Source organism: Perognathus longimembris, chromosome 1 (genome assembly GCF_023159225.1).
Source record: "Perognathus longimembris pacificus isolate PPM17 chromosome 1, ASM2315922v1, whole genome shotgun sequence".
Lineage (NCBI taxonomy): Eukaryota > Metazoa > Chordata > Mammalia > Rodentia > Heteromyidae > Perognathus > Perognathus longimembris.
The window spans coordinates 66,674,247-66,690,420 of NC_063161.1; the positions used below are offsets into that span (position 1 = coordinate 66,674,247).

General features: G+C 41.9%; 1 protein-coding gene across 2 annotated transcripts in view; it reads right to left on the reverse strand.

Annotated features, from left to right (window-relative positions):
- The window catches only part of Dennd5b (DENN domain containing 5B), a 148,333-nt gene that overhangs the window by 31,122 nt on the left and 101,037 nt on the right, over positions 1 to 16,174 (reverse strand). For both annotated transcript variants that reach the window (XM_048366961.1, XM_048366951.1), the window contains 4 exons: positions 14,489 to 14,720; positions 8,559 to 8,709; positions 3,727 to 3,820; positions 127 to 258 (listed from right to left, as the gene is read on the reverse strand). In XM_048366961.1, the coding sequence (XP_048222918.1) occupies positions 127 to 258; positions 3,727 to 3,820; positions 8,559 to 8,709; positions 14,489 to 14,720 (609 nt within the window). The remainder of the gene's footprint in view (positions 1 to 126; positions 259 to 3,726; positions 3,821 to 8,558; positions 8,710 to 14,488; positions 14,721 to 16,174) is intronic.

A 16,174-nucleotide genomic window follows, 5' to 3' on the forward strand; every position in this document is an offset into this window, starting at 1 on the left:
TGCCAAATCATGGTTCCTTTTAGGGAAGCTATGTCTTTAATGGAGATTGACTCATCTCCTCTTAGCCCCACATCCCATCCATAGCACAAGCACAAATTCACACTGTCCAGCATTAGTAATACATACCTTCATTCTGCATTCTTTTAATAGGCCTTCCACAAATTTCCAGTTAGTCTGTGCAATTACTGCAGGAGAGAGGTCTGACAATTTGGGTTGCCTCAGGTTTTTTCCTAAGCTTCGTGCCTCTTGCATATATTTCTAAAAAATTAAGAGTATTTAAAAAAGTATAAGTATCATTTTCTGTTCTACTTAATTTTATACTAACAAATACAGGAATAAGCCAGATGCAGAAAGGCTGTATTAGCATGTGGTACTTTAGAGAAAGTGCTGTGCTGTGCTCTCCTAAACTTGTTAATTTATCAAGTTTAAAATCGTTCAGAACCACATGGAGCTCTCTTAGTACGTGTGTGTGCGCACCAGGATGGGGCTTGATCTCCGGGCCTTAGTGCTATCCTTGAGCTTTTTTGCTCAAGGCTGGCTCTACCACTTAAGAAACAGCTCCACTAGCAGGTATTTTGGGGTTTTGTTTGGTTTTTGTTTTGTTAACTGAAGATAAAGAGTCTCAAGGACTTCCAGTCTAGACTGGCTAAGAAATACAATTACAAGTGTGAGCTGGTAACCAGCATTGGGCTTAGTTTAGTTTTTGGGTTTTTTTTTGTTGGTTTATTTTTGTAGGTTGTGGGGCTTGAATACAGGGCTTGGGTGCCATCTCTGAGCTCTTTTGCTCAAGACTAGCACTCTACCACTTGAGCCACAGTGCTACTTCCGGCCTTTTCTGTTTATGTGGCACTGAGGAATCCAATCTAGGGCTTCAAGTATGCTAGGCAAGCACTCTACCACTAAGTTACATTCCCAACCCTCTTCAGTTTTCTAATAAACACACTTATCTCTTTAAGTGGTGCTGAACTTGTAAAAAATCTTTCATAAAATAAAATAAACTTCAATGACATAAAGAGGGAAAAAATATGAGAAAGGCTCCCAAATTACTTATGTCCTCGGGAAAACAGTGGTGAATGCAAGCTTACATGCAGGGTCAATAGGAAAAAATTTGATGGACATCAGGATTTCTGGGCTCCAAGCCCAACTTTGCTTTTGCATGTCCATTTAACCTTTGGGCAACTGTTTTGGACTTTAGCTAATTATGTCAGGTTGGATAAGATGAACTTAAGGGTTCCTCTTACCATTCAATATTCTATGTTGATGACTGGATTTCCTGAAACATAAAATGTATACTAGGAAATTAAAATTAAAATGCTGTGGAGACAAAAATCTAAGAGAGAAAAGCCAAACTTCTAACACTTTTGTTCTTCAAAAAGTAAAAAAAAAAGCGGGGGGGGGGGGAATATGTATATTGAACACATTTTTCCTTCTCTGAAATAAAAGCAATTGTTTTTATTAAAAATAAAAATCCCAGGAGGCAGAGCTGTGGCTCAGGTGGTACAGTGCTAGCCTTGTGCACAAAAGCTCAGAGACAGTGTCCAGGCCCTGAGTTCAAGCCCTAGGATTGGCACACGTGTGTACGTGTGTACGTGATACGCACCTCAAACAAACAAATTTAGAAATAAGCAGGTAAAAGCAATTTTAACAATATATATTTAAAGTTACCCCAGCTGGGTACCAATGGCTCACTCCTGTAACCCTAACTACTCAGGAAGCTGAGATCTAAGGATCATGGTTTGAAGCCAGCCTAGGCAGGAAAGTAGGTGAGACTTTTATCTCCAATTAACCTCCAAAAAGCCAGAAGTGGAACTGTGGATCAAATAGTAAAGTGCAAGCCTTGAACAACAACAAAAAAACAAAGCTCAGGGATAGTGCCCAGGCCATGAGTTCAAGGCCAAGGACCAACATTAAAAAAAAAAAAAGAATCCCAGAGGCATAGGCATGTATCAGGTGGTAGAGTGCCAGCCTTTGAGTATCAGACCCTAAGTCAAGTCCCAGTCCCAGTAAGAAAAATACATTCCCACTGCACGGGGCCAGTTTTACTGTCAACAAGGTGGAATTACGTACATTAACATTCAAAGAAAAAAAGCACAAGGGGAAGAAGCAAAGGGAAGAGATGAAGTGCTCAAATGACAGATGATGGGAGGCATTCTACAGCTATGTGAACTCCCACATGTGTGTGCACATCATCAAGCAACACTAAGGACAACATGTGGGAATATCTGGTGAAGCACTTGCAAGGCAAAGGACATACCAGGCAGCACTCAGAGAAGGACTTTTTAGGAAGCCGTGCAGGAGGAGGTGGGCCCTGTTCCCACTCCCAGAATCCCATGGAGTTCTGACAGACCAAAAGGTCCCCGGAAGGCTAAGTGGATGAAGTGCCAATGACAGAAAAGCAAAAAAGAAAAAGGAGAGGGGGAAAGAGACCGGCAAAACAAGCATGCACATGAGAAAATCACAGCAAAGGTGCAAAAGAGAAGAAATACAGTTGCTAAAGGAAGGCACTGATGGGATGCTTCAGTTCTTAAGCAAATGTTCAAAATCACACATGGATGAACACACTGAGAAAAAGCCAGAGATGTTTACAATGATGTCTTCTGTTTTATTTCTACACATTTAAGTTTAGAAAACAGTTAACAGATTTTCTTACTGCACTTTTCTTTTGATCATATGAGACAAAAACTTAAGTATAACTACTCAATTGTATAATTACTTTTATTTTCAAAGAGTACAAATAAAGCAAATGGATCTTAATTTCACAATGGCTCAACAAAGTCCCACAAATGGTACCAGCAAGCCCCCAGGACAAAGCTTAGGAAAATGTTTCTTTACTGACTAAGTTTAAAAATTATACTTGAAACCAAGGACTACTGTCCCTAAACTTTCTGTTCTTTTTCTTTTTCTGGTTCTGGGGCTTTAATTCAGGGCCTGGGTGCTGTCCCTGAGCTTTTTTGCTTAAGGCTAGTGTTCTACCACTTAAGCTATAGCTCCACTTTTAGCTTTTTTGGTAGTTTAATGAAGGTAAAAGACTCAAGCCCCGCCCCCCCAAGCCTATAATCCTAGCTACTCAGGAGGCTGAGATCTGAGGATTTTGGTTCAAAGCCAGGCCGGGCAGGAAAATCCCTGACATTCTTATCTCCAATTAACCACCAGAAAACAGAAAGTAGCACTGTGGTTCAACGGTGATAAAGTACTAGCCTTGAGCTGAAGAGCTCAGGGACAGTGCCCAGACCCAGAGTATAAATCCTATGACCTCCCCGCATACCTCCGCCCCCATTCCGCCAAAGAAAGAGTCTCAAGGACTTCCCTGCTTGTGCTGACTTTGAACTGTGATCCTCAGCTTTCAGCATGAGCCACCTGTACCCAGATCCCAAATTTACTCTTAAAGCTTTTTTTTTTCTTATTTATTGTCAAAGTGATGTACAGAGAGGTTACAGTTTCATACATTAGGCCTTGGGTACATTTCTTGTACTATTTGTTACCTCCTCCCTCATTCCCCCTCCCCCTCTTAAAGCTTTTACTTGATGAAGGACATCTATTTTCGATGGACTGAAATTACAAAAATGGAAAGAAACTGTCTTTTTGCTACATATCAGTACCAAAGGATAATTTTTTTCAAATACACTGGACAATTTTTTTTTTTTGAGAACATGAAAGGACTGGTACAAAGAACCTCGCTGGGTGGGTAGGCCTTGTCCTAGCTTTGCATCCAGGCATCCCACATACCTCCCTCAAATCGTTGTCCAGTCCTACGTGCTCCGAGTACTGTCGAAGGCGTTCTTTCCTGCGCTGTGTGGTGGCACTGCGGCTCACCCAGCGACTAAAAAACAACAACAACCGCATTGAGGGCAGCAAGAGTCAAGATAATTGATCAAAGAACAACAGACGGATGGTCTCTATCTTTTACACAGGACATTCCCTGCTTTGCAACTAATTTTTTTTTGGGTAGTACTGGGGCTTGATCTCAGGTCCTGGGTACTGTCCCTGAGCTTCTTTTGCTCAAGGCTAATACTCTACCACTTGAGCCACAGTGCCACTTCTGGATTTTTCCGTGTAGGTGATACTGAGGAATAGAACCCAGGGTTTCATGCATGCTAGGCAAGCACTCTACCACTAAGCCACATTCCAAGCCCTGCAATGAATTCATTTACAAATATGGAACAGCTGGGTTCGATTCCTCAGACCACCTCCATAGAAAAATCTGGAAGTAGTGCTATGGCTCGGTGGTAGAGTGCTAGCTAGCCTTGATCAAAAGAAGCTCATGGGTAGTGCCCAGGCCCTGAGTTCAAGCCCCTGGACTAAAAAAAAAAAAAAAAAAAAATGACATAATCATAATACCACTCAATCCACCCATCCAAAGCACTAGTCTGATGTGTTTTAGTATACGCATAAAGTGCAACCATCACCACAATGAATTCTTCACATACACACACACACACACTCTCACAAAAACTAAAAATTATGTGTTCATAATAACAAGGCAAATTTTATTCCAGTTCTCAAGTCTATCAGATATATAATGCTAAAAGCAAATATTATTCAATATCTTTTACTATTCAATATTTTTAACTGAAGAATAATACCCAAATCCACAATTTATAATTACTCAATTCTAATATTCTAAAATAACTTTATGTATGTGTGCCACTCGGGATGGAATACAAGGTCTTGCACGTGGTGAACACTGTCAATGAGCTCTTCAGAAATATTCTACCTTTCAGGGAATAGCTTTCTAAGCTTGACTCAAAGTACTACTAAGAGTAAGTCCTCTTCCATAGTCTCAGGATTGGCCCAATGGCCACTGTGATTCTTTTGTTCTAGTCCTGTAGGACTGTATTTCTGCAAAATGGTAGCTCGTATTTACCAGGTTCTTTTTCTGTGCCAGTCCTAGGTCTCAAATATATGGCCTGGGCATTGTTCCTGAGCTTTTATACACAAGGCTAGCCCTCTACTACTTGAGATATGCCTCAATTTCTGGCTTTTTGTTAGTTAATTGGAGAAAAGAGTCTAAGTTTTTTGGTGTTTTTTTTTGTTTGTTTGTTTGTTTTTTGCCAGTCCTGGGGCTTGAACTCAGGGCCTGAGCACTGTCCCTGGCTTCCTTTTGCTCAGGGTAGCATTCTGCCACTTGAGCCGAAGTGCCACTTCTGACCTTTTCTATCTATGTGGTGCTGAGGAACTGAACCTAGGGATTCATGTATACGAGACAGGCACTGTTGCTACTAGGCCATATTCCCAACCCCAAGTCTCTAAGTTTTATATCTGCTTGGCTGGCTTTGAACCTTAATCCTCTTGAGTATAGTATCACAGGTGTGAACCACTGAGCCCAGCTCTATCTGCCCTTTCATCAGCTCTACTCCATACCTGTCAATGACTACTGCAACTGTCTCATTTTACTCTTCAGTACCACCACTCATTTGGTGAATGTAACACAAAACCTCACTCCACAACTTACTCCTAGAACAACTAAACCACCACATATACATGAGGAGTGATGCAATAAACACAGAGGAGGGGAAGATAAATTAACAAACAAAATGTACACAGACTTAGCTGTACACCTTTTGGCATGGAGGCCTTGAAAATAGTCCTATGACCAAAAAACTTCAGTGTTGAAAGAGTGAATGTGCCCAGGGATCTAACAAAAATTAGAGTTAAGGGACAGGGTATTCAAAATGAACACTAAAAATATGAAGCAGAACAAAAGGATTGGCTAATGAACTTAGAAAGTAAAGGAGGAGCTGGGTGCCAGTGGCTCATGCCTGTAACCCTAGCTAGTCAGGAGGCGGAAATCTGAGGATTGTGGTTCAAGGCCAGCCTAGGCAGAACAGTCTCAGCAAGACTCTTATCTTCAATCAACCATTCAAATACCAGAAGTGGAACTGTGACTCAAAATGGTAGAGCACTAGCCTTGAGCAAAAAGAGCTCAGGGGCCACACCTTTATGAGTTCAGGCCCCATAACCAACACAAAAGAAAAAGAAAAGAAAGCAAAGGAAGAAAATATAACTAGCAGAACATTCCTCCTTGGCTGGCAAAAAGTAGAAAATGTATTAGGGAAAGAAGATAAGCCGGGAACCTGTGGCTCATGCCTGCAATCTGTCATCCTAGCTACTCTGGTTCAAAAGCCAGCCTGGGCAGACAAATCCCTGACACATTTATCTCCAATTACCCAGCAAAAAGCCAGAAGTAGAGATGTGGCTCAAGTGGTAGATTGCTAGCATTGAATGAAAAAGCTAATATATTTTGAAGTCCTGAGTTCAAGTCTCAGACAGTTGTGGCACTGCATAAAAAAAGACACATGGAATTGGGGGCTAGAGGGGGAGGATACATAAGATTACATGTTGTTTCCCACACCTCAGTCTCTCTTGGATCCACCTTTCCTGACAGCTCAGCTGCAGGCACAAGGTGAGGTATCTGAAACCAGCTGTATTCCAAAGCTTATCAGATCAGCAGCTGTTGCTAATTTTTTTTTCTTTTTTTTTTTTGCCAGTTCTGGGGCTTGGATTCAGGGCCTGAGCACTGTCCCTGGCTTCCTTTGCTCAAGGCTAGCACTCTGCCACTTGAGCCACAGTGCCACTTCTGGCCGTTTTTCTATATATGTGGTGCTGAGGAATCGAACCTAGGGCTTCATATATATGAGAGGCAAGCACTCTTGCCACTAGGCCATATTCCCAGCCTAAATTCTTTTATGTTCAGTACTGCATTTCAGGTCATTTAAATTTGCTTGGGCCTGGTTGTAGAGATCAGTGGTACTTGCCTGAGCAAATGTAAGGCCCTGGTTGATCCCCAGCTATACAAAAATGAAATACAAAGTAAAGAAAAATAAAACAAACTTTCTTAAGGTATACCAAGGATTTTTCAGATCTTAAAGTAGCAAAAAGTATCTTGTGCCCTTCTCTTAGAGAGGAAGGCATTATATATAGGGTGTGGGTTGCTAAATCAAGACCTAGGCTTCAATTCTAGTTTCACTACTTTCTAGCTTTGTGATCTTGCCATAAAATGGTTTACCCTCTCTGAATCTTCTTTATATAATGGGTAAAATATAACGTTTATATATAGGGATACTTATAATGACTAATAAGCTGATGTGCTCAAAGCAGTGAGCAAAGAAGCTAATACAGAATCTGCTTAATTACATTAGCTGTTATTACCAACGTTACATCCAACAAACACCCTTCATTGGGACAAAGAAAGCTCCACTGGCAGGAAAGGTGTATTTCAAGGCAGAGAAAAGTGCATTAGAAAGAACAGTGGTACTGGGAATGTGGCTTAGTGGTAGAGTGCTTGCCTAGCATGCATAAAGCCCTGGGTTCAATTCCTCAGCACCACATAAACAGAAAAAGCCAGAAATGGGGCTGTGGCTCAAGTGGTAGAGTGCTAGCCTTGAGTAAAAAGAAGCCAGGGACAGTGCTCAGGCCCTGAGTCCAAGGCCCAGGACTGCCCCCCGCCAAAAAAAATCTAATATATTTAAGAAACAAATATGAACAACCATCTTTAGTTGATGAGAAAGTGATAAGCCTGTCATTTCTTTTAGGTTATTTAAAAAAAAAAAAAAAAAGCTGGATCTGGATGCCAGCGGCTCACATCTGTAATCCTAGCTACTCAGGAGGCTGAGAACTGAAGATCAGAATTTAAAGACAGCCTAGGTGGATGAATCTTTAAATTTTTTTATTTCCCCAGTTCTGGGGCTTGAACTTAGGATCTTAGCACTGTCCTTGAGCTTCTTTTTGCTCAAGGCTAGTGCTCTAACATTTGAGCCACAGCGCAACTTCTGGTCTTTTCTGTTTATGAGCAAACAAACCCAGTCTTCATGCATGCTAAGCAAGCACTCTACCACTAAGCCACCTTCCAAGCCTAGAGTAGACAAATCTGAGAGACTGCCAATTAACCAGCAAAAAGCTGGAAGTGAAGCTGTAGTTCAAATGGTAGAGCACCAGCCTTGAGTGGAAAAAGCCAAGCAAGAGTGAGAGGCCCTGAGTTCAAGCCCTAGTACTGGCACAAAAAGAGAAGAAAGCAATGTGGCTTAATGGTAGAGTGCTTGCCTAGCATACATGAAACCCTGGGTTTAACTTCTCAGTACCACACAAGCAGAAAAAGCTCAAAGTAGCACTGTAGCACAAGTGGGATAGTGCTAGCCTTGAGCAAAAGAAGCTCAGGGACAGTGTCTTGGCCCTGAATTCAAGCAAAAAAAAAAAAAAAGCCAGCACCGGTAGCTCAAGCCTATACGTAATCCTAACTACTCAGGAGGCTAAGATCACTGTTGAAAACCAGCCCAGAAAGGAAAGTCAATGAGACTCTTATCTCCAATTAACCACCAGAAAACCGAAAGTGGCTCTGTAGTTGTAATGGTAGAGTGCTAGTCTTAAGCTGAAGAGCTCAGGGACAGCACCCAGGCCCAAAGTTCAAGCGCCATATCCAACAAGAAAGAAAATAAAAAAAGAAGGAAGGGGGAAAGGGAAGGAAGGAGGAAACAAGAATCAGATAGATAAAAGCCTGATCAGAGTTGCAGACTACCCTGCCCATTCCTGTAATCACTTACTCCAGTGAAGAATATTCTTACTTGTTATTGGTTGGTCCTGTTGCCAAGACATCAGACTGTAACTTTGGAAAGAACCCTTGCTCATATTTGCCTTGTCCAATTTTCATATCCAGTAAATGCGGGTGGATTGCAGTGTGATCCATTTTCATCAGTCTTTGCTCAATTGATTGGGCTACAAATTAAATTTACAACAAATTAGACATTTCAATGGGAAACCTCCAAAAATAATGCTTCTTTTCCTTATGCGTCTACAGTAAACTCAACTATTCTGACACTTTGAAACAGATTTTTATAAAGGCTCTTCAGAAATCAGTGTAATATAAGGATAAGAGGGTTAATTTTAAGTAAATATTGGATGGTTAATTATCATGGTATTTTCTGTCTTTGTCAAACACAAGGTGGTAGAATTGAAAAATCTATAATTTAGTATTGAAACAGTTTTCTTAAGTGGGCAATTCAGGATCCTTAACAAATTTGTACTTGGCTCTAAGTACATTAAAGAAAACAATTTAAAGGGAAGGAAAGCCTGGGCACTGGTGGCTTATGTCTGTAAGCGAAACTTTTCAGGAGGCTGAGATCTAAGGATTAAGGCTCTAAGCCAATGCAGACAGAAAAGTCTATGAGATTCTTATCTCCAATCAGCCAAGAAAATGTCAAGTGGTAGAATACCAGGCTTGAGCAAAAAAGCTATAGTACCCAGACTCTGAGTTCAAGATCCAGATGAGGAAAAAAGGGGAGAAATATATACAATAGCCTTATTATTTTATTTCTACAAAGATCCATTAAATATTCATGGCTCTCCATTTTTATTTTTATTTTTTTTGGCTAATCCTGGGGCTTGGACTCAGGACCTGAGCACTGTCCCTGGCTTCTTTTTGCTCATGGCTAGCACTCTGCCACTTGAGCCACAGAGCCACTTCTGGCCATTTTCTGTATATGTGGTGCTGAGGAATTGAACCCAGGGCCTCATGTATACAAGGCAAGCACTCTTGCCACTAGGCCATATCCCCAGCCCATGGCTCTCCATTTTTAAATCAAGGAACTATGTAAAGCTTATATCACTTTTAATAAAAATCACATTCTCATCATAGGAATGATTTAGGAGTGTTTATTAGATCAAGAACAGACAAATAAACAGACAAATAAACAAATAAACAGTTTTAAAATGTCTAGAAGAAACCAGTCTTTTAAAAAAAAAGCCAGGGGCTGGGAATATAGCCTAGTGGAAGAGTGTTTGCCTTGCATACATGAAGCCCTGGGTTCGATTCCTCAGCACCACCTATATAGAAAAAGACAGAAGTGGCGCTGTGGCTCAAGTTGTAGAGTGCTTGCCATGAGCAAAAAGAAGCCAGGGACAGTGCTCAAGCACTGAGTCCAAGCCCAAGGTCTGGCAATAAATAAATAGCTAAAGATATAAGAATTACTCAATACTTTTGTTTTTAGAACACCTTAAATTGGACCAGGTGCTGGTGGCCCATACCTGTAATCCTAATTACTCAGGAGGCTGAGCTCTCAGGATCATGGTTTGAAGCCAACCCGGGCAGGAAAGTCAGTGGGGCTTGAACTCAGGGCCTGAACACTGTCCCTGAGCTTCTTTTGGTCAAGAGTAGCATTCTACTACTTGAGCCACAGTGCCATTTCCAGTTTTTTTTTCCTGTGGTACTGAGGAATTGAATCCATGGCTTTATGCATGCTAGGCAAGTATTCTACCACTAAGCCACATTCCTAGCCCATCAGTGAGACTCTTATCTCCAACTAACCACCAGAAAACCAGAAGTTCCCCTGTGGCTCAACATGGTAGAGTGCTAGTCCTGAGCAAAAAAGATTAGGGACAGTGCCCAGACCCTGAGTTCAAGTCACACAACCAACAAAGACCCTCAACACACTAATAATGTTGGAGGTTGTTTCAAAGACCCAAGAAAGTGAGATGTTTCCCTAGAAAAAACAAGACAAAGCAACCTTAATTTTATTTTATTTCTACTTCTTATTTTATTTTTTTGGTCCTTCTTATTCTTACTTCCTCATTTTTTTTTTTTTTTTTTTTTGGCCAGTCCTGGGGCTTAGACTCAGGGCCTAAGCACTGTCCCTGGCTTCTTTTTGCTCAAGGCTAGTACTCTGCCACTTGAGCCACAGCGCAACTTCTGGCCATTTTCTGCATATGTGGTGCTGGGGAATTGAACCCAGGGCCTCATGTATATGAGACAAGCACTCTTGCCACTGGGCCATATCCCCAGCCCTTCCTCATTCTTTTTTCTCTCTCTCTCTCTCTCTCTCTCTCTCTTTTTTGGCAGTCCTGTGGCTTGAACTCAGGGCCTGGACACTGTCCCTGGCTTCTCTTTTGCTCAAGGCTAGCACTCTACCACTTGAGCCACAGCCCCACTTCTGGGTTTTTCTATATATGTGGTGTTGAGGAATGGAACCCAGGACTTCATGTATGCAAGCACTCTACCACTAGGCCATATTCCCAATCCCCCCGCCCCCGTACCCCACCCCGGCAACCTTAATTTTTAAAGGGTCTTATGAACTAATTGAGTAGCTAGGATTACAAGCATCAACTAAACCACCAGCACAATCCTTTCCCTAGGGTATATATTTAAAATCGCTACAAGGAGAAGAATCCAGTGATGCTTTCCAGTGAGTATACTGCCAATGAGTATTGGACATTCAGAAGTGATCAAATGTATACTGTCAAAGATTTGGGTCACTGTTGCTCTGCAATAGGCAAACTGTATTACTACCCACCTCTCATCTTTCTGCACAGAAATCACCAGGTTCTGGTGCCACATGTCAACTACAGAGAGCCTGTGCCTAAAGAGTTTCTCTGCAAGTCAAAATTCTTTGTGGTTAGAGGAAAAACAACAGCAAAAGCACTGCACATGTACACATGTGTAACATGTACACATTCCCTCTTTTTGGAGGGAAATGAGAGAGGACAATTTTGCCCAATAAAAGAAATCACAGCATTATTTGGAGGAATATGTACAGTCACAATTAGCTGCCCTTTTTGTCTTTAAAAAATGTCTTTGAGGGCTGGGAATATGGCCTAGTGGCAAGAGTGCTTGTGTTGTATACATGAAGCCCTGGGTTTGATTCCCCAGTACCACATATATAGAAAATGGCCAGAAGTGGCACTGTGGCTCAAGTGGTAGAGTGTTAGCCTTGAGCAAAAAGAAACCATGGAGAGTGCTCAGACCCTGAGTCCAAGCCCAGGACTGGCAAAAACAACAACAATAACAACAACACAAAAACAAAAACAAAAAATTTCTTTGATAAACTCCTAGGAAATAAATGCCTTTGCCTTATTTGATTTTCATATGGGTTATCTATAAGATACTTTTGAAGAGTTTCATGTAATTTTTGGAAAGGCAGTGGGAGCATCAAAGTGACTAAGAGGTTGAAAGAAAATCAGTTTTAATTGGAAAGACTTTCTAGAAGCACAAAAGTTAAGGAACCGGAGCTTCATTCTTGTTTAGTAATTCTGTCAGGAGTAGAGGAATGAAATTTGCTCAAAAAGGCATTGTATTATTCACATGGCCATTTAAGCACTGAAGTCATAATGTTTTCTGCACTGGCACAGACAACTTCATTCGTTCTACCTCAATTTTTAGAGACAAAGAGGTAACTACCACTTTGTGTAGGGCTCCAAGGACCTGGTTTTACTTTCTTTGCTGGTCCTGGGACCTGAACTCAGGGCACAGGCATTGTTCCTGAGCCTCTCTGTGCTCAAAGCTAGCACATAGTCTGTTGAGCTCTCTCTCTCTACTTCCCCTCCGCTTGCAGGGGGGGGGAAGGGGCTTGTACACCCCTTCCTGGGTGGTCCTTTATCGCTCTCACGTGGGAGCGATGGCCACAGGTAGCCTCGGTGGCCCAAAACCGCCAAGAACGACACGGATGCGTGGGCCCCTGGAGAAAACCTCTAGGGCTTCTTTTTATTCAAATGAGGAGCCCCCCAGATATACCCCAAAGGCAGGCACAAGAGAGGGGCCCCTGATTGGTCCCAAGGGGCTGTCCCTCAAGTGATGTCAGGAGACTTCCTTTGTGGGCAGAGGTCCAGCCCCCCAAGGATGCGCCCCTGGGGTACCCCTCCGCCATAGCACACGTGCTAGCCCCAGGAACAGGGGCTTCTCTTCCTGTTAAAGACAGGTAGGGGAGGGACAGGCCGAGGTTAGCTGTGGCCCCTTAAAGGCACAGCTGACCCCAACAATAGTCTACCACTTGAGCCACAAAGCCACTTCTGGCTTTTTCTGAGTAGTTTATTGGAAATAAAGAGTCTCACAGACTTTCCTGCCCTGGCTGGCTCTGAACCGAGATCCTCAGATCTCAGCCTCCTGAGTAGTTATGATTACAGGGATGGGCCACTGATGCCCAGCTCCAAGGACCTATTCTTATGTGAGAGAACAGCACAGGGTGATATATCAAAGATCTCAATGACACTAATACTTATTTATTTATTTTATTTTATTTTTTGGCCAGTCCTGGGCCTTGAACTCAGGGCCTGAGCACTGTCCCTGGCTTCCTTTTGCTCAAGGCTAGCACTCTGCCACTTGAGCCACAGCACCACTTCTGGCCGTTTTCTGTATATGTGGTGCTGGGGAATTGAACCCAGGGCCTCATGTATAGGAGGCAAGCTCTCTTGCCACTAGGCCATATCCCCAGCCCATACTTCTTTTCTTAATATGCTAAAGGGGAAGAGGAAGGTAAGAAAGGCTAGGAGCAAAAGCAGATAAGAGCACAGAGCTCCACATGGCTGGGCTCTCTCTCTTTCTCCCTTTTTGGTGCTGGTTCTGGGGCTTGAACTCAGTACCTGACCAGGACTCGCACGCGTGCGTGCACACACACAGACACAGACAGAGAAATACATGTGAAATAATTGGAGCATATAATACTCAGTTGTTGGCTATTAATGATTATTTACTTTATTACATTAGCAGACAAGACTAACCAAACCCATAACTCTTTGAGGGAAAAACTGGTTGTCAGGGTTAAGGGAACCTCTAATTTGGATGCTAGAATCCAGAAACTGAATTTCAAGGAACAAACCTCTATAAGGCAAAGACATTCTGTTTTAGTTATGTAAATTATACAGCACCTCAAACTATATATGTTTTTTGGACACAGTTACTAGCCTGGCTTGGATCTTGTAATCTTCCTGTTTCACCTCCCAGATGCTGAGATTGCAAGTGTATGCTGCTATTCCTAGCTTCAGATTTCCTGTTTTAAGTTAATACTAATTTTTTCTTGAATAAAGAGAAAAGAAGGGGGCTGGGGATATGGCCTAGTGGCAAGAGTGCTTGCCTTGTATACATGAGGCCCTGGGTTCGATTCCCCAGCACCACATATACAGAAAACGGCCAGAAGTGGCGCTGTGGCTCAAGTGGCAGAGTGCTAGCCTTGAGCAAGAAGAAGCCAGGGACAGTGCTCAGGCCCTGAGTCCGAGGCCCAGGACTGGCCAAAAAAAAAAATGAAGTGAGAGATTAAAAAAACCCCAGTATCAGTACCAAGATAGAAATTTACTTTTTTTTTTCTACTGAACAAAAAAAGAATAAGAATTCAAAGCAATCTACTTATCCTCTACTTAAACATCCGTGTGTGTGTGTGTGTGTGTGCGCGCGCACGCGCTGGTACTAGGGCTTGAGCTCAGGGCCTCCCACTCTCCCTTGACTTTTTTGCTAAAGGTTGGAACCACTTGAGCCACATCTACTTTTGGCTTTTTGCTCAATAACTAGATAAGGGATTTATCTGGGCTGGCTTCAAATTGGAATCCTTAGATCTCAGCCTCCTGAGTAGCTATGATTATGGGCATGTACCATTGTTATCTGGCTAGACCTATATTGTTTTAATACCAGGATTAGGAAGTCTAAAACTGAAATTTAATTCTATGGTATATGAGGCCAACAACACATAAAAAGGAATGATCACAGGTTTCATTTTGAAAGGCATTTCAAATGTACCTGCTTCTTTTAAAGTGCTGCATTTCTGATAGATAGACGTCCTCAAGGTAGGTGCCCTTACATTATACAATCTCATCTTCTCAATTCGAGAGTCAAAGACCTGAAGCAAAGGATCTTTTTCTTCCCATTGAGACATAATTTTATTGTCAATAAAGGTGGCAAACATCTGAGTTTCAATGAAGCGTGAAAGAAATGGCAGGTAAGGCTCAGGCTGGTCAGACAGGAAAGAAGCCTGTAATGAGATAATTAGAAAATTATTTCTATAATGAGATTGTCTTAATATTACAGGATGAACCTGAAAATGATCAGTTGCTAAGATCATTTTTTAAAAAATCTGTAACACATAAAACAGTTGAAATTTTTAAAAAATCCTTAAAAATCTATTCTTCCTGCCTTCTAAATGTATAGGATTTAGGACATTTAGGTCTTTAGCACTAATCTTACCTCTTAAAACAGATTTACGTGTGTGTGTGTGTGTGTGTGTGTGTGTGTGTGTGTGTGTGTGTGTGCTGATACCGGCCTTGCACTCTCCTTAACTTTTCTGCTCAAAGCTGATGTTCTACCACTTGAATTATGTCTCTACTTTTGGATTTTTGCTGGTCAATTGGAGGTATGAGTCTCACAAACTTTCCTGCCTAGATTGGCTTTGACTCAGATCCTCAGTCTCAGCCTCCAGAGTAGGTAGGATTACTGGTGTAAGCCATCAGTACCTGGCTACAATTTAATTTATAGTCCAAATAGTCTTTAAAAACAAAATGGGCCAAATATCTGGCTTCTGATATTCAGATGCTAATGGCCTACAAGATTAAAGGTTAACAAAAACTTGTCTCACAGGTCAGGTCTAGTGTGCCTGAAATATTTTCCTAGTGAAAAATGAGATGGTCACAAGACTTTTGGAATAAAAAATAAACCTCTCATTCCCTTAGTGGTTATACATACAAAAAAAATTCCACTTCTAGCTTGACACTACATAAAGATTAAGAAGGAAGAAAGGAGGGCTGGGGATATGGCCTAGTGGCAAGAGCGCTTGCCTCCTATACATGAAGCCCTGGGTTCGATTCCCCAGCACCACATATACAGAAAATGGCCAGAAGTGGCGCTGCGGCTCAAGTGGCAGAGTGCTAGCCTTGAGCAAAAAGAAGACAGGGACAGTGCTCAGACCCTGAGTCCAAGGCCCAGGACTGGCATAAAAAAAAGAAGTAGAAATAAACCTGGGCTGGGGATATGGCCTAGTGGCAAGAGTGCCTGCCTCATATACATGAGGCCCTGGGTTCGATTCCCCAGCACCACATATACAGAAAATAGCCAGAAGTGGCGCTGTGGCTCAGTGGCAGAGTGCTGGCCTTGAGCAAAAAGAAGCCAGGGACAGTGCTCAGGCCCAGAGTCCAAGCCCCAGGACTGGCCAAAATAAAAAAAAAAAGAATTTGAATTTCCCCAAGAATAAAGCATGAATATATACAGATTACATCCAAATTGTATAAAAATATGTTAAAATATTGTTAAGTGGGAAAGGTACCTCAGAGGATGAATATATTCAAAGTGATGGCATCTTTATCTTAGAGAAGTTTAATCAAACTAAAGCACATCAGCAAGTTCTGACACACTTCAAAACATCAAAAAGAAAATAACAGGTGAAATCAGAAAATAATCTTTTATGCTGATTGCCTTTATACAATTACTCCTCTC